General features: G+C 49.6%; 1 protein-coding gene across 1 annotated transcript in view; it reads right to left on the bottom strand.

The window, feature by feature from the left end:
* The window catches only part of CACNA1H (calcium voltage-gated channel subunit alpha1 H), a 251909-nt gene that overhangs the window by 127118 nt on the left and 100310 nt on the right, over positions 1-24481 (bottom strand). The window contains 1 exon segment of the mRNA XM_060260465.1: positions 20436-20857. Within this exon segment, the coding sequence (XP_060116448.1) occupies positions 20436-20857 (422 nt within the window).

Consider the following 24481-nt stretch of genomic DNA (forward strand, 5'->3'; position numbering starts at 1 on the left):
GAGGTACCCACGCTTGCGCAGCCCGCCTTTTCCCATTTCTCAGATTCGCCGGGCCAAACACAATCTCATTTCGAGTGGCGTAGATGCCAGGCTAGATTAGATCAATTACCGGCTTCCCCCCCGACGGGAAGAGAGAACCAGGCCGAGGCCTGTAAAGTGCGTCCACCTGCGGCAGTGCACCAATCTCAAACCGGCTCGTCTCAAAAACCGGGGTCAATCGCATGGATTTATGCCTCCTCGGATACTCATCCGATCCGACAGTTGGAGAAAATGAGGTGGCGGTGGTGGGGAGATGACAGATTGTAACGGCGGAGCAAAATGGTCTCCAGAGACAAGAGTCCATTAGGTCTCTGGATAACAATCAAGGGTGAGCCAAAGTGAACGGAGGGGGGTGGAATGACTTGCTTAGAGGGATGAGATCTGGAATGGGAGAAGAAGACCACTCTGAACCAGTCTCAAGAGCAGCTCACAATCTCCTTTATCTTCCTCCCCCACAACAGACACCCTGTGAGGTAGATGAAGATATTGGATTTATATCCCGCCCTCCACTCCGAAGAGTCTCAGAGCGGCTCACAATCTCCTTTACCTTCCTCCCCCACAACAGACACCCTGTGAGGTAGATGAAGATATTGGATTTATATTCTGCCCTCCACTCAAGAGTCTCAGAGCAGCTCACAATCTCCTTTACCTTCCTCCCCCACAAAAGACACCCTGTGAGGTAGATGAAGATACTGGATTTATATCCCGCCCTCCACTCCAAAGAGTCTCAGAGCGGCTCACAATCTCCTTTCCCTTTCTCCCCCACAACAGACACCCTGTGAGATAGATGAAGATATTGGATATATATCCCGCCCTCCACTCCAAAGAGTCTCAGAGCGGCTCACAATCTCCTTTATCTTCCTCCCCCACAACAGGCACCCTGTGAGGTGTCTCCACTCCTCCCTCCTGCCCTCCACTCAAGAGTCTCAGAGCAGCTCACAATCTCCTTTACCTTCCTCCCCCACAAAAGACACCCTGTGAGGTAGATGAAGATACTGGATTTATATCCCGCCCTCCACTCCGAAGAGTCTCAGAGCAGCTCACAATCTCCTTTCCCTTCCTCCCCCAGAACAGACACCCTGTGAGGTAGATGAAGATATTGGATTTATATCCCGCCCTCCACTCCAAAGAGTCTCAGAGCAGCTCACAATCTCCTTTCCCTTCCTCCCCCACAACAGACACCCTGTGAGGTAGATGAAGATATTGGATTTATATCCCGCCTTCCACTCCAAAGAGTCTCAGAGCGGCTCACAATCTCCTTTCCCTTCCTCCCCCACAACAGACACCCTGTGAGGTAGATGAAGATATTGGATTTATATCCCGCCCTCCACTCCAAAGAGTCTCAGAGCAGCTCACAATCTCCTTTCCCTTCCTCCCCCACAACAGACACCCTGTGAAGTGGGTGGGGCTGAGAGGGCTCTCACAGCACCTGCCCTTTCAAGGACAACTCCTGTGAGAGCTATGGCCATTCCAGCATCTGCAAGTGGAGGAGTGGGAAATCAAACCCGGTTCTTCCAAATAAAGAGTCTGTGCACTTAACCATTATGTAGCCAATCCTCCTGGAGCACATAATAGGCCCTGTACTAAGAGCCCTGTGAACTCTTGGAGGATTGGCTGCATCAAGGGGGTATGGCCTAATATGCAAAGCAGTTCCTGCTACATAAAAAGCCTTGGTTCTTTTTACTGGGTTAAATGTAGAAAAAATACATATATCATATGTCTCGGAAGTACAGAAGCTTTTGCACAGTATTCCCGGTCCTCCACTTTTTCCAGGGGACTATGATGTTTGAACAAATTGCAAAGATGATCTGACTCCAAGGGGAACAAGAAAAAGATTTCACTTGACAACAGAAGTACAACGTACATGATATATTCATGTAGGTACATTTAACTAATTGTAAGGGAGAGAGGAAGAGAGATGGAAACAGAAGGTAAGTGAGGGTCAAAAGAAGCTCAACATCTAACCAATGGTGTGTCTGTTTGTGTGTGTGTGTGTGGGGGGGGACTGCCAAATTCTCTTAACCCTTTCTGTCCCAGATCCTCTTGCAGTACCCAATGCTTTTAGTCACTAGTTGGCCTGCTCCAAGACTGGTGTTGTCTTCCAGGATGGGCAGCGGGTGGGAAACAGGAGCTCTGAGCTAGAACACCGGCTCTGTGTGCAGACGATCCCAGGTTCTATTCCCAGAATCTCCACTTTAAAAGATCTCATGTACCTGGCGTCAGGAAAGATCTCTGGGGAGTGACTGCCAATCACAGCAGACAACACTCAACTACTTATTCCAAGAATGTGGCTCAGGACACGGCACCCTTGCATATCTGTTCCAATTGATTGGGGGGGGTGGGGTGCACAGACTGCAGCTCGAGAGCCAGATGTGGCTCTTTCACACATATTGGGTGGCTCTTGAAGCCCCCACCACCCCATCAGCCAGCTTGGAGAAGGCATTTGTATCTTTAAGTCACTTCTCTAAGCCAAGCCAGCCGAATGACTTGGGGAATGCATTTAAAGTTAAAGTTGCTCTATTTCCACCTCTCCTTCCTCCCTCTATTTATTTCCCTTCCTTCCATCTTTCCTTCCTTCTCACCTGACATTCAGGTTTTGTGGCTCTCAAACATCTGATGTTTATTCTATGTGGCTCTTACACTAAACATGTTTGGCCACTCCTGGCATAGTGGATAGGGTTGCAGACCCCCCCAAATGGGGCCTGGAGACCTCCTGGAATGACAACACATCTTCAAAATACAGAGAACTGTTTTGTTGTTGTTCAGTCGCACAGTCGAGTCCGACTCTTTGCGACCCCCTGGACCAAGTCACGCCAGGCCCTCCTGTCTTCCACCATCCTCCGAAGTCTGCTCAGATTTGTGTTAGTGACATCAGAGAGCCAGTTTGGTGTAGTGGTTAAGTGTGTGGACTCTTATCTGGGAGAACCGGGTTTGATTCCCCACTCCTCCACTTGCAGCTGCTGGAATGGCCTTGGGTCAGCTATAGCCCTCTTATCTGGGAGAACCGGGTTTGATTCCCCCACTCCTCCACTTGCAGCTGCTGGAATGGCCTTGGGTCAGCCAGAGCTCTCTTATCTGGGAGAACCGGGTTTGATTCCCCACTCCTCCACTTGCATCTGCTAGCATGGCCTTGGGTCAGCCACAGCTCTGGCAGAGGTTGTCCTTGAAAGGGCAGCTGCTGTGAGAGCCCTCTCAGCCCCACCCACCTCACAGGGTGTCTGCTGTGGGGGAGGAAGGTAAAGGAGACTGTGAGCCGCTCTGAGACTCTTCGGAGTGGAGGGCGGGATATAAATCCAATATCTTCTTCATCTTTTTCTTCTTAACCAGCGGTCATTTTGTAGAAAAATAGGTGGTGGAGCTCATCCAGGGATTGTTATGCAGCTGCACCTACTATTCAATGGACTCAGACGGAGGAGGTGGAACTCTCAGAAAGGTTCAGGAGCTGTGCTCCTGTGAGCTCCCACTGAATCTGAGGTCTGTCAGTAACGCTGTCCAGCCATCTCCTCTTTTGCCGTCCCCTTCTTCTTTTGCCTTCTGTCTTTCCCAGCATCAGGCTCTTCTCCAGTGAGGGCTCCCTTCTCATTGGGTGGCCAAAGTCTTTGAGCTTCAGCTTCAGCATCTGACCTTCCAGGGTCTGGGTTGATTTCCCTTAGGACTGACTGACTGGATCTTCTTGCAGTCCAAGGGACTCTCAAGATTCTCCTCCAGCACCACAACTCAAATACATCCATTCTTCTGCGCTCGGCCTTCCTTATGGTCCAACTCCCAGCTTTGGAAGGTCAGCTTAAGGGGATTCAGCTCTGGTGACATCCCTTCCTATATTACACCCTCCTCATGCTCCATTCCCCCGATCTCCAGGAATTTCCCAACCCGAAGTTGGCAACTCCAGTCACAGAGGCCACTGTGTCTCTCTCCCCCCCCCCCCATACATAAACTACTCAGTGCTTTAAGAAAGGAGCAGCTATTTTGATGTCCTTTGCCAGCAAAATATCCCTTTGCGGCAATGATGAAAATCCTTCGCTCTGCCCAAGGTGCCTAACAGAGAGATCAAAAGCCCTTTCTGTCCCTACGGCACAGCTCCAATTGTCAACTCCTTCAAAACATCCCCGGCATTGGAAAGCTTCAATCAAAAAGAGAGAAAATAACGAAAAAGAAAAATGAAGGCGCTGTCTCTATTACTGCCGGGATGATTCACGAGGGGTCGGGGAAATTCATTCAGCGAAACCATTATTCATCCCGACAAATAGACTTTTATGGAGATTCTCTCCGGCAAATGGACACTTTGTGGGTTTGCTGCTCACGGGACGGGATGTGGAGGACGGAACGGAGGAGAAACCCAGCGAAAGATGTTCAACGGTTCAGGCTGGCTCATCAATAACGTCGGATTTCTGGAAAGGTTTCTGAGCGACTGGATCACGCTGTTCTGCCGGCCTTCTAAGAAGGGAAGGTCAACCGACGGCCTGCTCGCGAGAAGGTATAAAGAAGATAACTGTCGTCCAAGTTGTTTTTCAAGGAAGCCTTCAATGACCTCCAAAGCATGTGTTAGTGAGGAGAAGGAAAGGAAAGGGAGGGGGGAGCTCAGAGAAAAATTGTTCAAGCAGCAAGTGTTCCAAGGACGTTGTGGTGATTCATGGGCGGTGGAGGAATAGTATGGGAACAGCTACACGAATAACAGAAAACTATTTGATGGCAGAGGTTCGAAAACGGTGGTAGAATATGCCCTTAAGGTCAGGGGGTGTGCGGCAGGGATTGGCTGGATTGCTCTGATGTCACAGAGAGCCAGAGCTGACATAATAACAGGGCTAATGAGAAAACAGGAAGAGGCAGTCGCTGGGGGGGAAGAACCGGGCCTAGGACCAGGGCTGGTGCATGGGAGTTGGCAGGATGGGCAGCTGCCTAGAGCAGTACCCCACCTGAGGGCACCACCAGATGCCCCCTTACTAGGGTTGCCAATCCCCAGGTGGGGGCAGGAGATCCCCCGGTTTGGAGGCCCTCCCCCCGCTTCAGGGTCGTCAGAAAGCGGGGGGAGGGGAGGGAAATGTCTGCTGGGAGCTCGTATTATTCCCTATGGAGATTTATTCCTGTAGAAAATCATGGAGAATTGATCCGCGGGCTCTGGGGAAGCTGTTTTTTGAGGTAGAGGCACCAAATTTTCAGTACAGCATCTAGTGCCTCTCCCCAAAATATCCCCCAAGTTTCAAAACAATTGGACCAGGGGGTCCAATTCTATCAGCCCCTAAAGAAGGTGCCCCTATCCTTCATTATTTCCTATGGAAGGAAGGCATTGAAAAGGTGTGCTGTCCCTTTAAATGTGATGGCCAGAACTCCCTTTGGAGTTCAATGATGCTTGTCGCAGCCTTGATCTTGGCTCCACCCCTAATGTCTCCTGGCTCCACCCCCAGAGTCTCCTGGCTCCACCCCCAAAGTCCCCAGATATTTCTTAAATTGGACTGGGCAACCCTACCCCTTACTCCCCCTTGCCCACACAGAACATTCCTCCAAGCCTGCCTCGAACACTATGTTCTTCAGAGGCTTCCAAGGAAGCAGGGCTGAATTAAGAATTAGGCCAACTAGGCACTGGCCTATGAGCCCCCACACCTTTAGGAGCCCCAGGCTGCCTCCCCAGTTCCCCCCCTCACTTGCAGACCTCCCAGCCTGCACGAGCAGTCAGCAACTGAGCCGCTCTTTGCCCCACTTGCCTGGTGCGGCTGCTGCCGGCGTCGTCACCAAGTTTGCCTCTCTCTGCCTCTCCCCCGCAGCTTTGTCCAAGGGGCTTTGGAGAAGGTGGCTGCAGCGGGGGCTGCAGGCGATGGGGCGGGCGGTCCGACTCGGAGATAATTTGCAAGGGGGCCCCGGAGATTTTGACTGCCTAGTGGCCTCCACAGGGTTTAATCTGGCACTGCAAGGAAGCCTCCAAAGAGCAGACTGTTTTAGCAGCACCCCGCCGCTTTTGGGTTGAAAGCCGCCGAGCGGTGCCTTTGGAAGGTGCCCCTCGGCCGCTTTCAACCTGAAAGTGGCTGGGCGCCACTAAAACAGTGCACTCTCCAGAAGCATCCTTGAAAGCGTCTGGAGAGTGTAGCTCAGGGGGAAAGCAGTGGTGCTGCGGCCTGTCACTCTCTCGTCCCCCACTTGCCGCCCTGCATGATGAGGTCAAAAGGATATTATAGCATTGGAGAAAGTCCAGAAAAGGGCAACTAGAATGATTAAACACTTTCCCTATGAAGAAAGGTTGAAACGCTTGGGGCTCTTTAGCTTGGAGAAACGTCGACTGCGGGGTGACATGATAGAGGTTTACAAGATAATGCATGGGATGGAGAAAGTAGAGAAAGAAGTACTTTTCTCCCTTTCTCACAATACAAGAACTCGTGGGCATTCGATGAAATTGCTGAGCAGACAGGTTAAAACGGATAAAAGGAGGTACTTCTTCACCCAAAGGGTGATTAACATGTGGAATTCACTGCCACAGGAGGTGGTGGCGGCCACAAGCATGGCCACCTTCAAGAGGGGTTTAGATAAAAATATGGAGCAGAGGTCCATCAGTGGCTATTAGCCACAGTGTGTGTGTATGTATAAATTTTTTTGCCACTGTGTGACACAGAGTGTTGGACTGGATGGGCCATTGGCCTGATCCAACATGGCTTCTCTTATGTTCTTATGTCACTTCCGGTGATATCATTGTGCCATGCGCGTACCAAGCCAATCCTCCTAGATGTAGCCAATCCTCGTGGAGTTTACAGTAGGCCCTGTAATCAGAGCCCTGTAAGCTCCTGGAGGACTGGCTACATAAGAGGGGTGTGGCCCAATATGCAAAAAAGTCCCTGCTGCAAAAAAGCTCTGATTTTTTGGTGCTTCGGTAGCTGTTTTGATTGGTTTTTATGTCTTATCAATTTTATCACATCTGTTTTTTTTTTTAATGTCTTCTGCATTTATCACTGATGCGTTTACGGCTGCTATTGCTTGCCTGCATATGATTCTTGCGTCTTTTCTTGCACCGGCTTTGAAATCCTCACGAGTCTAAGAATGTGGGTGGAGAAATCGGACAAATAACCCTAGGATCGCAGTGAGGAGACCAACCACTTCAGGGAGCACCTTTTGCAAACATTAGGACACCTTGAGGGTTCATTAATGGAGAAAACTGGGTGGCCGCAGCTGTGGATCCGTCACTCTGAATGCTACCTGTCTGTCACACTCATGCAGACTGTCATTTCCAGATGATGGAGCCCAAGGGTTTCGTTCTCTGCCCCCCTTCCTTTTCTCCCCCATTGCTCGCTAAGTCTCCCTCAAGCCAGTATTTGTTTTGCTCATGAACAGCAGAGATCCTTACTTGTCACTAAAGAGCATGCACTAGGAGAAGAGAAGCATGATTTGCACTCAGGAAACCTCTGTTGCAGGGAAGAACCTATCTATCCACCCATCCATCTCTACAGATGGGATCTGTCTACAGATAGGCTAGATTAGACATGAGAGAATCCCCCTGCCGTACACCACACCTCTTCCCAGATAAAAGCAACCCCCTGTGAAGCCTTATTAGAGGATCCTTAAAATCCTAGGACCAGTCAGTGTGTCGTTGTAGTTAGCATGTTGGACAAATACCTGGGAGACCCAGGTTCGAATCCCCCCAACGCTGCCATGGAAGCTTGATCTTGGGCCACCCACACACTTTCTACCTAAGTTACCTCCCTGAGTAACATAAAGGAAGGGAAAATGAGGCTGTGAGCTACTGTAGGTGCCCACTGGGGTGAAAAATGGGGAAGGAAGGAAGGTAGGTAGGTATTGGATTTATACCCCGCCCTCCACTCTGAATCTCAGAGTGGCGCACAATCTCCTTTATCTTCCTCCCCCACAACAGACATGCTGTGAGGTACGTGGGGCTGAGAGAACTCTTTCAAGGACAACTGCGAGAGCTATGGCTGACCCAAGGCCATTCCAGCAGCTGCAAGTGGAGGGATGGGGAATCAAACCCAGTTCTCCCAGATAAGAGTCTGCACACTTAACAACTATACCAAACAGGAAGGAAGGGAGGGAGGGAGGGAGGAAGGGAGAGAAGGAGGAAGGAAGGGGATAATGAAAAAGATGAATTCAGCTGGGTTATCTGATTATCTGAGGGTGCTGTTTTTGCCTCTTGAAAGGTAACTTCTTTGTTGCCGCAGCCTCTATTTTCACACTGTCAATTAATTTGCTAAATGGCATTTGATTGACACGAAAGACCCACATGATCTTATTTACACTAAAATGGGGAGGAAGCCAGAGCCGGGCGTTCTGTGGCACTGGGTGGGGGTACCTCTTTTGGCCCCCCTTTCAGGCCCCAGGCTGGGCCTTCGAGTGGCTTCAGTCTTCCAGAGAGAAGTTCAAAAGGGGAAGTTGCAAAACGGAAATGCGTGTCTAATAGGGTTGCCAATCCCCAGGTAAGGGCAGGGGATCCCCCGGTTTGGAGACAATCCCCTCGCTTCAGGGGCATCAGAAAGCGGGGGGGGGGGGGGGAGGGGAAATGTCTGCTGAGAACTCTGTTATTCCCTATGGAGATTTATTCCCATAGAAAATCATGGAGAATTGATCCACGGGTATCTGGGGGGGCTGTTTCTTTTTGGGGTAGAGGCACCAAATTTTCAGTATAGCATCTAGTGCCTCTCCCCAAAATACCCCCCAAGTTTCAAAAAGATTGGACCAGGAGGTCCAATTCTACGAGCCCCAAAAGAAGGTGCCCCTATCCTTCATTATTTCCTATGGAAGGAAGGAATTGAAAAGGTGGGTTGTCCCTTTAAATGTGATGGCCAGAACTCCCTTTGGAGTTCAATGATGCTTGTCACAGCCTTGATCTTGGCTCCACCCCCATGTCTCCTGGCTCCACCCGCAAAGTCCCCAGATATTTCTTGAATTGGACTTGGCAACCCTAGTGTCTAACTGGACTAAGGCTTCTGAGTTTAGGAAAAGGCAAATTTTGTCATGAATGAAGAACAGCATAAAAATGTGTCCCATCCCAAATTTTCACACTCTTTTGCGGGGCTGGAAGAGAAAGTTTCACCCACAAAAGCCCAGGCAAAATACTGTTTTTATACCAATTAGGAAGAAGGCAAACCAGTGGCTGCTGAATGCCCAGGTATCCTAGGAGAGATATTTCTGGTATTAACATGTCCCCTCCGGCTGTATACTGTTGTGTAAGTGGTTTGTATTGTATGGGGAGTGCACGGCGTTGAAAAAAAAAAATCAGGTAGTGTGCAATTAGAATGCACTCAAGTGTCCAGGATGAAAAATTAACGCTTCATTTAGAAAGGGGGGGAAGATCTGCTGCTATCTGGGAAACCACAAGCTGTCTGGATTTCATGCCAAAACGTTCTTCTTTAAAAGAAACTCTCCTTCCCCAGTTACTAAATACACCTATAGCTGCTGAACCCAAAATTGTTTGATGGGGAGCTTTCCCAGAGTGGTATCGTGTTTTGCTTTATTCTCTGCTCTTACGGCTTAGGGTTGCCAGGTCCAGTTCAAGAAATATCTGGGGATTTTGGGGGTGGAGCCAAGAACGAGGTTGTGACAAGCATAATTGAACTCCAAAGGGAGTTCTGGCCATCACATTTAAAGGGACCACACACCTTTTAAATGCCCTCCCTCCATTGGAAATCATGAAGGATAGGGGCACCTTCTTTGGAGGCTCATAGAACTGGACCCCGCAGTCTAATTTTTTTGAAACTTGGAGGGTGTTTTGAGGAGAGGCTTTGAATGCTACGCTGCAGAATTGGTGCCTCTACCTCAAAATACAGCCCCCCACAGAGCCCCAGATACCTGCGGATCAATTCTACATGATACCCTACGGGACTTGGTCTCCATAGGGAATAATGGAGTGCCCAGCAGACATCTCCCCCTGCTTTCTGCTGACCCTAAAGCAGGGGAAGGGCCTTCAAACCGGGCGATCCCCTGCCACCACCTGGGGATTGGCAATAGGGTTGCCAAGTCGAATTCAAGAAATAGCTGGGGAGTTTGGGGGTGGAGCCAGGAGACATTAGGGGTGGAGCCAAGATCAAGGTTGTGACAAGCATAATTGAACTCCAAAGGGAGTTCTGGCCATCACATTTAAAGGGACCCCACACATTTTCAATGCCTTCCTTCCATAGGAAATAATGAAGGATAGGGGCACCTTCTTTTGGGGCTCATAGAATTGGACCCCCTGGTCCAATCCTTTTGAAACTTGGGGGGTATTCTGGGGAGAGGCACTAGATGCTGTACTGAAAATGTGGTGCCTCTACCCCGAAAAACAGCCCCCCCCCCGAGCGCCAGATATCCACGGATCAATTCTTCATGATTTTCTATGGGAATAAATCCCCATAGGGAATAACAGAGTTCCCAGCAGACATTCCCCTCCCCCCGCTTTCTGACGACCCTGAAGCGGGGGAGGGCCACCAAACCGGGGGATCCCCTGCCCCCACCTGGGGATTGGCAACCCTATTATGATGACAGATTTGAGCACTACCAACTCAGCACAACGCAACAGTAAAAGGAATAATAATGGCAGAAACAATATATACACCTACAGCTGCTAAACCCAACATTGTTTGACGGGGAGCTTTCCCCGAGTGGTATCGTGTCCTGTTTCCTTTTGCCTCGTATTTTCCAAGGAGAGACAGATGCAACCATAAATATTACATTTGTCTCTCTTTTTAAAACAAGAGGACTAAAGGATCCCCTTGCGGGTGACAAAGCGTCACAGAAAGAGGAGGAAAACAAGAGGCATCCCCCACCCCTTGCATCCCTCCTTCGCTCTCGCGGTGGCCTCCGCTGGGAGGCATTTAGAAGTTTAAGAAACAAATGTTCCTGCGCCCGTCACTAAAGATTTTACAGCACTGCAGGAAACAGATCCAATTTCAGACACTGTGCACTTCCCACACGCACCCGCCCCCACACCATGAAGACCGCAGAGTGGGGGATCTCGTTTGCCCATGCCTCCTCTCCCTCTTATTTATCCTTTTTGCCAGGCCTTTTTCTTTTTGTAGCAGGAGCTGCTTTGCGTATTAGGCCACACACCCCTGATGCAGCCAATCCTCCAAGAGCTTACAGGGCTCTTAGTACAGGGCCTACTGTAAGCTCCAGGAGGATTGGCTAATTCAGGGAGGTATGGCCTAATATGCAAAAGAGTTCCTGCTACAACCCCCCCCCCCCCCGGCTTTTTGCCCTCCCCCTGGCAGGGCTTGCAGCCGCTCCCTTTCTCTTCTCTCTCACCTCACTTATCCACCTACCTTTTCTGTTCCCTTCCCCTCTCTTCATCTTTCTCTTCCCCCCCCTCCTTTTGGCTTCTCTCCCTATCCAGCTTTCCCTCCCATCTTTAACCTTTTTAGGCTCCCCCCATGCTAACACCGGCCAAGGCTTTGAATTCCCAGTAAGGTTGGTTTGGGATTGCCTAGCAACTAAGAAAATGGCCGGCGGAGATCTCACAACATAGTTAGCATAGTAGCATAAAAGGATACCTGAATACCATCGGAAACTAAATGACATTAGCACCAACACTGTGTTAAAGGTTTTAATTGCCTGTACTGTTAATCTGATGAATTGCTTAATGTTTAACTGACTGAATTGTATTGTTAGAAGAATTGCAGATTTATACCCTGCCTTTCTCTCCGAAGCAGACTCAGAGCGGCTCACAATCTCCTGTATCTTCTCCTCCCACAACAGACAGTCTGTGAGGTGGGTGGGGCTGAAAGGGTTCTCACAGCAGTTGCCCTTTCAAGGACAACCTCTGCAAGAGCTATGGCTGACCCAAGGAGAGCCAATTTGGTGTAGTGGTTAAGTGTGTGGACTCTTATCTGGGAGAACCAGGTTTGATTCCCCACTCCTCCACTTGCACCTGCTAGCATGGCCTTGGGTCAGCCATAGCTCTGGCAGAGGTTGTCCTTGAAAGGGCAGCTGCTGTGAGAGCCCTCTCCAGCCCCACCCACCTCAGAGGGTGTTTGTTGTGGGGGAGGCAGATAAAGGAGATTGTGAGCCACTCTGAGACTCTTCGGAGTGGAGGGCGGGATATAAATCCAATATATTAATCTACCTCACAGGGTGTCTGCTGTGGGGGAGGAAGGTAAAGGAGATTGTGAGCCGCTCTGAGACTCTTCGGAGTGGAGGGCGGGATATAAATCCAATATCTTCTTCTTCTTCTTCATTCCAGCAGCTGCAAGTGGAGGAGTGGGGAATCAGACTCGGTTCTCCCAGATAAGAGTCCGCACACTTCACCACTACACCAAACTGGCTCTCTGGTTACTATGCTTTTATTGTTGTGAGCTGCCCTGAGTCTGCTTTGGCAGGGAGGGTGGGATATAAATCTAATAAATCAAATCAAATCTAGTTGCAAGGGGTCTCGTGAAAATTGCATCTAGAAGACATATGTTGTACGCAACACTGCTTTCCAAACGCTGCAATCAATGGGGAAGTAGTGTATGTGCAGACACTTCCTCTGTGAGCCAATTTGATGTAGTGGCTAAGTGTGTAGCCTCTTATCTGGGAGAACCGGGTTTGATTCCCCACCCCTTCACTTGCAGCTGCTGGAATGGCCTTGGGTCAGTTAGAGCTCTTGCAGAGCTGTCTTTGAAAGAGCAACTTCTGGGAGAGCTCTCTCAGCCCCACCCACCTTACAGGGTGTCTGCTGTAGGGGAGGAAAATAAAAGAGATTGTGAGCTGCTCGGAGATTCGGAGTGGAGGGCGGGATATAAATCCAATATCATCATCTTCTTAGAATCATAGAGCTGGAAGGGGCCATACAGACCATCTAGTCCAGCCTCCTGCTCCATGCAGGATCAACCTAAAGCATCTCTGATAAATATTCTTCTATGGCCACACAGGGTTAGGGGGCAGGGCCAGTGAATTCACAGCCACAGTCCCTCCCCATGCAGCTGGTCAAAGCACAGATGGGCTTCTCTAACCCAGGGGTGGAATTCTAGCAGCAGCTCCTTTGCATATTAGGCCACACACCCCTGATGTAGCCAATCCTCCAAAAGCTTGGAATTCTAGCAGGGGCTCCTTTGCATATTAGGCCACACACCCCTGATGTAGCCAATCCTCCAAGAGCTTGGAATTCTAGCAGGGGCTCCTTTGCATATTAGGCCACACTCCCCTGATGTAGCCAATCCTCCAAGAGCTTGGAATTCTAGCAGGGGCTCCTTTGCATATTAGGCCACGCCCCCCTGATGTAGCCAATCCTCCAAGAGCTTGGAATTCTAGCAGGGGCTCCTTTGCATATTAGGCCACACACCCCTGATGTAGCCAATCCTCCAAGAGCTTGGAATTCTAGCAGGGGCTCCTTTGCATATTAGGCCACACACCCCTGATGTAGCCAATCCTCCAAGAGCTTGGAATTCTAGCAGGGGCTCCTTTGCATATTAGGCCACGCCCCCTTATGTAGCCAATCCTCCAAGAGCTTGGAATTCTAGCAGGGGCTCATTTGCATATTAGGCCACACACCCCTGATGTAGCCAATCCTCCAAGAGCTTGGAATTCTAGCAGGGGCTCCTTTGCATATTAGGCCACACACCCCTGATGTAGCCAATCCTCCAAGAGCTTGGAATTCTAGCAGGGGCTCCTTTGCATATTAGGCCACACTCCCCTGATGTAGCCAATCCTCCAAGAGCTTACAAAAAGGAGCCTTGTAAACTCTTGGAGGACTGGCTACCTCCGAGATGTGGGACCTAATATGCAAAGGTATTTTTGCTAAAATCCCACCCCCGCTCTCACCCCTCCTAAATGACAACCGCAAAAATGAATGGGAACAATTGGAAGCCACGCTGCCGGAGGAAAATATCGTTGACCGTAATGTCAGGCTAGGGAACTGGTACCTAAATGTCCTCAGCTGCAGGGTCATGATACCTTTGGATCACAGTGGGGAAAAAGAGGGGAAGCCATGTTGATTCGCAGCAGAACAGTCGTATTCGGATCTAGCGGCACCTTAGAGACCGATGAGATTTCTGTGATATGAGCTTCCGAGAGCCAAAGTTCCCTTCACCAGATGCAAATGCTGACGCTAGAGAAGGCTTGCCAAGTCCCTCCAGTTTGGTACAGTGGTGAAGTGTGCGGACTCTTATCTGGGAGAACCGGGTTAGATTCCCCACTTCTCCACTTGCAGCTGCTGGAATGGCCTTGAGTCAGCCAGAGCTCTCTTATCTGGGAGAACCGGGTTGGATTCCCCACTCCTCCACTTGCACCTGCTGGAATGGCCTTGGGTCAGCCAGAGCTCTCGCAGAGTTGTCCTTGAAAGGGCAGCTTCTGTCAGAGCCCTCTCAGTCCCACCCACCTCAAAGGGTGTCTGTTGTGGGGGAGGAAGATAAAGGAGATTGTAAGCCGCTCCGAGACTCTGATTCGGAGAGAAGGGTGGGGTATAAATCTGCAGTCTTCTTCCTCTTCTTCTCAGACCCACCCACCTCACAGGGTGTCTGCTGCTGGGGAGGGGGAGAAGACAACGGAGATTGTACGCCACTCTGAGTCTCTGATTCAGAGAGAAGGCAGGGTATAAATCTGCAGTCTTCTTCTTCTCCGCTGCTGCAGTGGGGGGCTGTTGTCTCTCTTGAGCTTCACGCGTGCAGCACAATGACGTCACCCAGAAGCAATATCATTGCATCGAGGAGGCTCGAGGAGTCACAGTAAAACTCTATGGCACCATAGAGTTTTACCACAAGTCCTAGAGCATTGCACCAGGGACGTGCTAGGATTTGCACTAAAATTCTAGGGTACTCTAGAATTTTTATGAGTCCTAGAGTGTCCCTGGCATGACGACATCACTTTCGAGTGACATCATTGTGCTGGGGATGGTGTGCAATGATGGGGCTCTTTGGGGGGCGAGAATGCCCCTGGCGCCTGCTCCCTGTTGATGGGTTGGGGCCCTCCCGATCGGGGGATCCCCCATCCCCAGTGGGAGCCGGGGAGCCTTACACTAGAGAGCTCCCCCCCCCCCCAAATCTTGTTGGTCCCTAAGGTGCTCCTGGAATTGAATCTTGCGGTGCAAAACAGGGACAGCCCCTTCTGCCAAAATGTCAAGATTTGTTCTGCTGCTTCAGCCTCTGCCTCTTCATTTTCTTTTCTTTTTTTTTTGAGCAAAGGCCGCCTTTCCTCTCCCGTTTTGTTACCGCTTTGAGATCTGAGTCTTTTCTGCGTCTCCGGCTTTATAAGCAGTAGCCCGGAGCTTCCCTGGCAAAAAAGGATCATGGAGAGGCAGGCTGTGTTCCCCCCCATGCTTTCGCTCTCGCGCATCCGCCCAGGCAAAACCCCAGAAGACTACTTTCTGATCTCCATCTGCTTCAGCGCGAGGCACTCCGAAGGAAACCTGGCTCAAACGCTCAGATATTTGTTAGCCGGCTTGTTTGTGAGCTAAGCTGCGGCTTACATAGTCCGGCACGTACAGAGACATCCGTGGACTTGGCTTGGAAACGCCTGCTTTCTGCTCGCAGCGTGGAGATAAAGCGATGGCGGCAAAGACCTCGCAGCTGCCGTGTTTAATTCCTCTCCGCTGGGACGACAGCGGGAAATCTTGCAGCTATCTAGACTCCTGAAGCTCCGAGGACTCCGATAACACACTGCTCAGCCAAACGCTGAAAGTAATAATCAGAATATGGCCCTAGTTCATGAGGAAGGTGCTCCAAACCCTGAATCATCTTGGCTCTCCTCTGCACATCTTCCAGCTGTGCCCTGTCTGTTTGGAGATACAGTCAGGGCTCATTTTGTAGCAGGAACTCCTTTGCGTATTAGGCCACACACTCCTGATGTAGCCAATCCTCCTGGAGCTTGCAGTAGGCTCTGTAAGGAAAGCCCTGTACATAGAATCACAGAATCAAAGAGTTGGAAGGGACCTCTAGGGTCATCTAGTCCAAACACCTGCACAATGCAGGAAAGTCACAAACACTTCCCCCTAAATTCACAGGATCTTCATTGCTGTCAGATGGCCATCTAGCCTCTGTTGAAAAACCTCCAAGGAAGGAGAGCCCACCACCTCCCGAGGAGGAAGCCTGTTCCACTGAGGAACCGCTCTAGACTCACAAATCCCTCCCCCTAAATTCACAGGATCCTCATTGCTGTCGGATGGCCATCTAGCCTCTGTTGAAAAACCTCCAAGGAAGGAGAGCCCACCACCTCTCGAGGAGGAAGCCTGTTTCACTGAGGAACCGCTCTAACGATCAGGAAGTTCTTCCTGATGCTGAGTCAGAAACTCTTTTGATTTAATTTCAACCCATTGGTTTTGGTCCTATCTTCCGGGGCCACAGAAAACAATTCCACACCATCCTCTAGATGACAGCCCTTCAAGGACTTGAAGATGGTGATCCTATCACCTCTCAGCCGCCTCCTCTCCAGGCTAAACATGCCCAGCTCCTTCAACCTTTCCTCATGGGACTTGGTTTCCAGACCCCTCACCATCTTCATCGCCCTCCTCTGGACCCGTTCCAGCTTGTCTAGATCCTTGTAGCTTGTTGCCAATCCTCCTGGAGCTTACAGTAGGCCCTCTACTAAGACCCCTGCAAGCTCTTGGAGGATTGGCTACATCAGGGGTGTGTGGCCTAGTATGCAAAGAAGTTCCTGCTACACAAAAAGCCCTGGATATGGTGACCACAACTGTACACACTATTCCAAATGAGGGCTCACCATTTGCTTGAGATCGCTCGTGGGACTAATTCAGGAAGAAAAAGGGGACAGAGACCAGAGAAAGAAATGAGGCTGATAGAGTTGCGGCCGGTGCAGGAAACAAGTCCACTGAAAAAGAAATGTGAACGCACGTTCCAAGCATTTTCTCGTAAATATTTCTACCTCCTCGCAGGCAATATTTCCACGCTCCAAATCAAAATGGAAGACTCGGGGCTGACCTAATCAGAACATCATTAAGAGATGGTTTTACAGGCTGCCTCCATGGAAACCCAAGCGTCCTTCTTGGAAGTGTTCCCAGAGCACCTGACTGCATTGCATCTAATCTAGTCTAAACCATCTCATTTATTGATTGGAGGTTCTGTTCTACTCTTTTACTTGGGGAGGGGGGGGGCTAGGGCTTAAAGAGATCACCAGCACATTTTTTGTAAAAAAAGCAAACATGAAAACAAGAGTGTAAAATTTAGGATGGAACTAATCCCCTTTGGAAGAAGGCTGTTTTGAAATCCATGCTTCCAAATTGTGTGTGGGGGGCTGAACTTCTGCATTTTATTGTGCATTTTCTTTCTTATTCCCCCTCCAAATACTTGCTTCTGGGCTCCATTGTTCAACCCCCTGGGAGAATTTTGCCAAACTCTAAGAGTTGACAAACTTTCCAATATTCCCCCCCCCCCCCCATGGGAGAATAACTGAAACATAGAAAGCAGACAGATGGAAATCTTCATTATCCCACTTGGCCACATAGGAGAAAGTAATTTTAAAAAGTATGATGGGAGTAAAGATTTATTATGACCTGGGCTTTTTCTGAGCAGGAACGCAGTTCTAGCTGGCTTGGGGTAAGGGGGTGTGGCCTAATACTGTGAGATTTATCGCAGTTCCACAGCGCCTGCAAGACTGAACTGTTTCGGATGGCATCTAACGTCTAATGGAGAGGGCTGCCGCCACATCTCGATCCATGGCGCTTTTATTACTCACTGCCCAGGACCTGTGCGCCTGAGAAAGAAATATGACATGATCAGCCTGAAGTAGCACCATTGCCATTTATCTGATTGTTTTATCGTTTTAATATTGCTTTTGTTTACTGTCTGTTTTATGCTGCTAGCTGCCTTGAGTCTGTACAGAATGGGTGGGATTTAGGAAAGGAAAGGTCCCCCGTGTAAGCACCAGCTGTTTCCGACTCTGGGGTAACGCTGCTTTCACAACGTTTTCAAGGCAAACTTTTTACAGGGTGGTTTGCCATTGGCTTCCCCAGTCATCTACGCTTCCCCCCCAGCAAGCTGGGGACTCATTTGACCAACCTCGAAGGATGGAAGGCTGAGTCAACCTCGAGCCGGCTACCTGAAAACCCAGCTTCCGCCAGGGATCGAACTCAGGTCGTGAGCAGAGCTTAGGACTGCAGTACTGCAGCTTTACCACTCTGTGCCACGGGGCTCTTAGGGATATAAATATAACACAAACAAATAAATAGTATGCAAATGAGTTCCTGCCACACTTTCTCTACAAAATGCTCTCTGTGAAACTTGGTGACATCAGGGGTGTGTGGCCAAATATGCAAATGAGTTCCCGCTGGGCTATTTCTACAAAAAAAGCCCTGTTTCTTGGAATATTAACTGTAAAGGAGAAGGAGGGAGGCGGAGAAAAAAACAGGAGCTGAATTCGAGGGCCTGAACTTGTCTCGCTGCCAGATTACACCGTTCTTCAAGAAAAGGGAGAAAAGATAAAACATCCAAGACGCTTTTCTCATCCGGTGCCCCCAACCTGTTGACTCTTGCGGTGAGTCATCTCTTTTCGTTCCAACCAGACGAGAAGGACGGCGTGCCTCGCCTTTCAGAAACCGCTCCGCGACACCCTGCTGCTATCGGCACTCTTTAAAACCTAAACACTTTTAAAACACAGACCAAACAACGGCAACAACGCGGAGAGATCTTTTCATGCGGGGAAAACCAGGGTTTGTCTTGCAGACAAGAACAGAGGATGGCTGGGGGGAGCTGGGAGGGGATTTCGGCTGCCCAAAATAGTTCCGCCACGCTCAATACTTGGTGTGCATTCTAATTCGCTGAGAAGTCTATATCAATTGTCCCAGGTTACGTCTGTCCAGATGAATGCAAACAGGTATAAGAAAAAGAAGAAGACTGTAGATTGATACCCTGCCTTTCTCTCTTAATCAGAGTCGCAGAACGGCTCACCATCTCCTTCACCTTCCTCCCCCACAAGAGATGCTGTGTGAAGTAGGTGGGGCTGAGAGAGCTCAATCAGAAGCTGCCCTTTCAAGGACAACTCCTACGAGAGCTATGGCTGACACAAGGCCATCCCAGCAGCTGCAAGTGGAGGAGTGGGGAATCAAACTCGGTTCTCCCAGATAAGAGAGCTATGGCTGACCCAAGGCCATTCCAGCAGCTGCGAGTGGAGGAGTGGGGAATCAAACCGGTTCTCCCAGATAAGAGAGCTCTGGCTGACCCAAGCCATTCCAGCAGGTGCAAGTGGAGGAGTGGGGAATCAACCCGGTTCTCCCAAATAAGAAAGCTATGGCTGACCCAAGGCCATTCCAGCAGCTGCGAGTGGAGGAGTGGGGAATCAAACCCGGTTCTCCCAGATAAGAGAGCTCTGGCTGACCCAAGGCCATTCCAGCAGCTGCGAGTGGAGGAGTGGGGAATCAAACCCGGTTCTCCCAGATAAGAGAGCTCTGGCTGACCCAAGGCCATGCTAGCAGCTGCGAGTGGAGGAGTGGGGAATCAAACCCGGTTCTCCCAGATACAAGCCTGCACACTTAACCACTACACTAAACTGGCTCTCAGTTAAGAGGAGCAGCTGTGGCTTTGTACATGCCCTGTGAGTCTCCTGTTCTGTCTCTGGCATCTCTAGTTAAACAGGGGTCTCAGAAGGCATGTGGGACAAGCCTGTCTCTGCATGAGCCCTTAGATGTCATCATGCAGGGCACTCGGTGTGTCCCCTCTTAACGGTTGTCCTCTCTTAACGGTCGGGTGAATCTGGCAAGGCTGTTGGCCCCCGTTCCGTTATGTAACTGCCTGAGAAGAGACTTTCAACCGAGAAGCTCTCCAGGGGAGGTTTGTCAAGGTCTTTCATCCCATTGCAGAAAACGCACTGATCCCTGGGGGGAATTGTAGCAGGAGCTCCTTTGCATATTAGGTCACGCCCCCCTGATGTAGCCAGTCCTCCTGGAGCTTACAGGAGGCCCTATACCAGGGGTGGCCAAAGTTGCTTAACCTAAAAGCCACACTGAATAAATGTCAGATGTTTTAGAGCTGCAAGACATGAATGTCAAAACATTTCAGAGCCACGAAGGAAGGAAGGAAGGAAGGAAGGAAGGAAGGAAGGAAGGAAGGAAGGAAGGAAGGAAGGAAGGAAGGGAGGGAGGAAGGGCGGGAGGGAGGAAGGAAGGAAGGAAGGAAGGAAGGAAGGAAGGAAGGAAGGAAGGAAGGAAGGAAGGAAGGAAGGAAGGAAGGAAAGAAGGCAAACAGAGGGAGGAGGGTGGAAAGGTGGAAAGAAAGCATCTTTAACTTTAAATAAATTCTCCAAGCTCTCAGTTGGTTTGGCTTGGAGAAGTGATTTCAAGAGAGAAATGCTTTCTCCAAGCTGGCAAACAAGGCAATGGAGACCTCAAGAGCTGCACAATATGTGCAAAAGAACTACATACGGCTCCTGAGCCACAGTTTGTCCACCCCTGCCCTATACTAAGAGCTCTGGAAGCTCTTGGATGATTGGCTACATCCGGAGTGTGTGGCCTAATATGCAAAGGAGCTCCTGCTAGAATTCCACCCCTGCTGATCCGATTACGGGCCACCTACCTGCTCGTGATACTCAATCCCCATGCTCAAGGTGTTGATCAAGATGGCGATCATGATCCCGCGGTTGAAGTACTTGCTCTCCACAATCCTCTTCAGCTTGTTGCCAAAGGCCTTCCAAAGCCGAGAGACCCTGTTCCTCTCCTTCGGTTTCTTCTTCTTCTTCTTCTTCTTTTTGGTCCTCTGCTGCTGGATCTGGTCCCGCTGATCCCCGTGCTTTACGTCCTGGGTGAACTCGTAGACCCCCGTGTTGTCGTCATCGGAGTTGTAGCTGTCTGACTCGCTGAACTCGAACTCGGGGTCCTCCAAGATGCTGGCGCAGTACGGGCAGTTCTGCAGCTCGCAGTTCAATATGCTGGCCTGTGGGCTGGGCAAGGAGCACGGGACATTCAAACCAGACAGCCGGCTGGACGTCCGGCAAAGACCTGCAATGCAAAGAACTTACTTGCTTCATTTATTTAGTCATTTTTTATCCTGGCTTTCCCCAATTTAACTGGGATATATATATATATATATATATATATATATATATATATATATAAAAAATGTTGCCAGAAGTTCTGATAGTATGTTAACAAGTTATTTTAGTACCCTAGGACACCATTCATCTCATTCATTCATTCATTCATTCATTCACTCATTCATTCATTTTTTTATTTTTTTATTTATTTATCTGAGATTTATATCCCGCCCTTCCCACCAGGTGGCTCAGGGCGGCTTACAACATGTAAAACTAACATAAAAACATAAAATTAAGCATTAAAATTAACATTTCATAGTTTATAGTTATTCATTCATTCATTCATTCATTCATTCATTCACTCACTCATTCATTCATTCATTCATTCATTCATTCATTCATTCATTCATTCATTCATTCATAAAAAGGAGAAGAAGGAGAAGGAGGAGGAGAAATTGGATTTATACACCCCCTCAACCCTGAATCTCAGAGTCTCAGAGCAGTCACAATCTCCTTTACCTCCCTCACAGACACCCTGTGAGGTGGGTGGGGCTGAGAGAGGTCTACAGAAACTGCCCTTTTAAGGACAACTCTGCAAGAGCAATGGCTAAACCAAGGCCATTCCAGCAGCTGCAAGTGGAGGAGTGGAGAATCAAACCCGGTTCTCCCAGGTAAGAGAGCTATGGCTAAACCAAGGCCATTCCAGCAGCTGCAAGTGGAGGAGTGGGGAATCAAACCCGGTTCTCCCAGATAAGAGTCCGCACACTTAACCACTACACCAAACTGGCTCTCGTAGCTAGGTAGCCTAACCAAATCCTCCTAAATCTTGATCTGCATTGCTGTCTTCTCATTCATTCATGCTACTTTTATCAAGTTCACAGTTCCTCTTTTGGGGGACAAGTGAAGCAGAACAGTTCTTGAGCAATTCTAACTAATGTCATAAATTCCACCAATACGTCCCCTTCCTCATGGATCAGTGAGCCTTAGCATTGTCTTCCGTTACTTTGGACTACACGAGAAATACACGCCTTCTGTTTTTCTGAACATATCTTTCTCACCTCAGATCATTTAGAGGAGCAGGTTGATAGACACTGTCCCTACACATCTGAGCTGTTTGTCTGCCGTCGTCTTGAGAGATCTGTCCCTTGTACCATTCCCTATACAGGCCTCTTTCCCACCCAAAATGTATCCCTTGGCTTTTGATGACGCCACAGTGGATTCCTTAGACATCCCCCACTTTCCTTTGTCACTGGTAGTGTTTGCTATTCTTCCATTAGCGGCTCCTTTTAAAAGAAATTTCCACCCATCACAGGCCCGTTTATCGGACAGATTAGCTAGACCAGGGGTGTCAAACTCATTTGCTATGAGGGCCGGATTTGACATAAATGAGACCTTGTAAGGCTGGGTCATGTCCGGTTGGGCTGGGCCACGTTGGTTTTGGCTGGGCCATGTGTGTACCTATTTAAGATTAGGAAGCAGAGATGTAAACTTTACAATGGGCACAGAGAAGCACAATTAAAGATTTTTAAAATTTCAAAAAACCTCTAAAATGCTTAAAACTTTGGCGCTCCTTGGTCTTAAAGGTTCCTTCTTTGTATTTCTCCCTCCCCGTGGAACTGGCAAAGGAAACGCTGCCTCTTTCCTTCCTTCCCCAGGGGACCAGGAGGGGGAGGAGCCTCAGCCAATAGAAGGAAAAGAGGCTTAGCTCAGTAGCTCTGCTGCGCGATTGAGAGAGCCTGGCTAAGCAAGCTATTCCTCCCCCCTTCCTCTCCAAGGAGGAGCCTCAGCCAATGGAGAAAATAGAGGCTTTACGCTGTACCTCCTGTGCGATTGAGCATGCCTGGCAAAGCAAACTGTGATGCAGAAGGAAGCAAGAGAGAGGGAGAAGGAAGCAGACGACAGCCAGTTGCTCAGGGGCCTGATAGGAGTCGTCCAGGGGCCTGATTTGGCCCCCGGGCCGCGTGCTTAACACCCCTGATCTAGACCCTGAACCCTTCCCAGGGTTTCTCTCCAGCCCTTAAAGCTATGAAAAGAAGTGTGGCCTGCAGAAACTTCAGAAACCAAAAAAGAGCGACTGAATATGATTTCCAGTCACTGGAGGCGGGACTGTGACCAGAATACCACGTTGTCCCTCCCCGTGAGCATTCCAATTTGAATAAATTATGCAAAATAGTCTTATATGCAGAATCTGTTATGCAAAACCAGAGACATGATGCAAATCTGCTCAATTTGCATAATTTATACAAGTCCTGTTAGCTCAGGGGATGCATTAATCTAGAGCAGAAGGCTGTGCTCACGAAGAGGGGATAATTTATGTCCTCCATTGCCTGGGACAAAAAAAAAAAGTCAATGACAAAATGGACACAAAATGCGCCTATTTTACAGACCAGCAATGGAAGCCAAGGCACAATGGCTCTTTGCAACGGAGACTTGTATCTTAAACGCAGGCCTCTAAAGCAGAATACCGCAGCCAGTGAGTCTCACTCCATCCATACACTGTGGGAAAGGAAAATTCCACACCCATGACAATTAGGAATTGTTGCCCGTACACACACTAGACACTTCTGTAATTTCCAGAAACCCACTTTTTACTCAAGTCTGTAATTTCCTTTTTAAGAAGAAGAAAACTGTAGATTTATGCCCCGCCTTTCTTTCTGAATCAGAGCCTCACAGCGGCTTACACTCTCCTTTATCTTCTTCCCCCACAACGGGCACCCTGTGAGCTACATGGGGCTGAGAGAGCTCTCCCAGAAGCTGCCCTTTCAAGAACAGAGTCTCCGAGTGGCTTACAATCTCCTTTACCTTCCTCCACCACAACAGACACCCTGAAGAGGTAAGTGGGGCTGAGAGAGCTCTCCCAGAAGCTACTCTTTCAAGGACGGCTCTGCCAGAGCTATGGCTGACCCAAGGCCATTCCAGTAGCTGCAAATGGAGGAGTGGGGAATCAAACCCGGTTCTCCCAGATAAGAGAGCTATGGCTGACCCAAGGCCATTCCAGCAGCTGCAAGTGGAGGAGTGGGGAATCAAACCCGGTTCTCCCAGATAAGAGAACCAGGACAGAAAATCAAGAAAGCTTCTTACTGTCATGGGTGCTGGGGATCCTGCAGAGGAAGTTGAGCCTGCAGAAGAAACTGTGCCCCTGCCACCTGCACCAGTGCCCCTGCCTCCTGCTGGAGAAAATCCAAGCCCCCCTGCCTCGCCCTCTCGGGTGGCTCGTGTGCGTGACCGCCTTCGTCAGGACCTCAGGGATCGGAGGAGGGCGGCACGCTCACGAGCAAGACGCTCCCTGAGCCCTGAGTTTTGAAAGGATCCTGGCCCTTCTAGGAGTGAGGGTGCCTGAGTCTCAGCAGGATCCTGGCCGCCTCTCTGAGCCAGCAATTAGCCCAAATGGGCAACAGACAGCAGAGGGCTATATAGCTGTGGGCTTTGGGAGGAGGCTTGGTGGAAGCAACTAGTCACTTACCTGACGTCCTAGCATCCACTCTGGCTTCTGACTTCGGCTTCTGGACCCCCTGACTTCGGCTTCTGAACCTCTGACCTGCGATACCTGGACTGTGATTCGGTTTTGGCGCCTTGGACCCTCTTTGCT

This window comes from Heteronotia binoei, chromosome 20 (assembly GCF_032191835.1).
Source record: "Heteronotia binoei isolate CCM8104 ecotype False Entrance Well chromosome 20, APGP_CSIRO_Hbin_v1, whole genome shotgun sequence".
Taxonomy (NCBI): domain Eukaryota; kingdom Metazoa; phylum Chordata; class Lepidosauria; order Squamata; family Gekkonidae; genus Heteronotia; species Heteronotia binoei.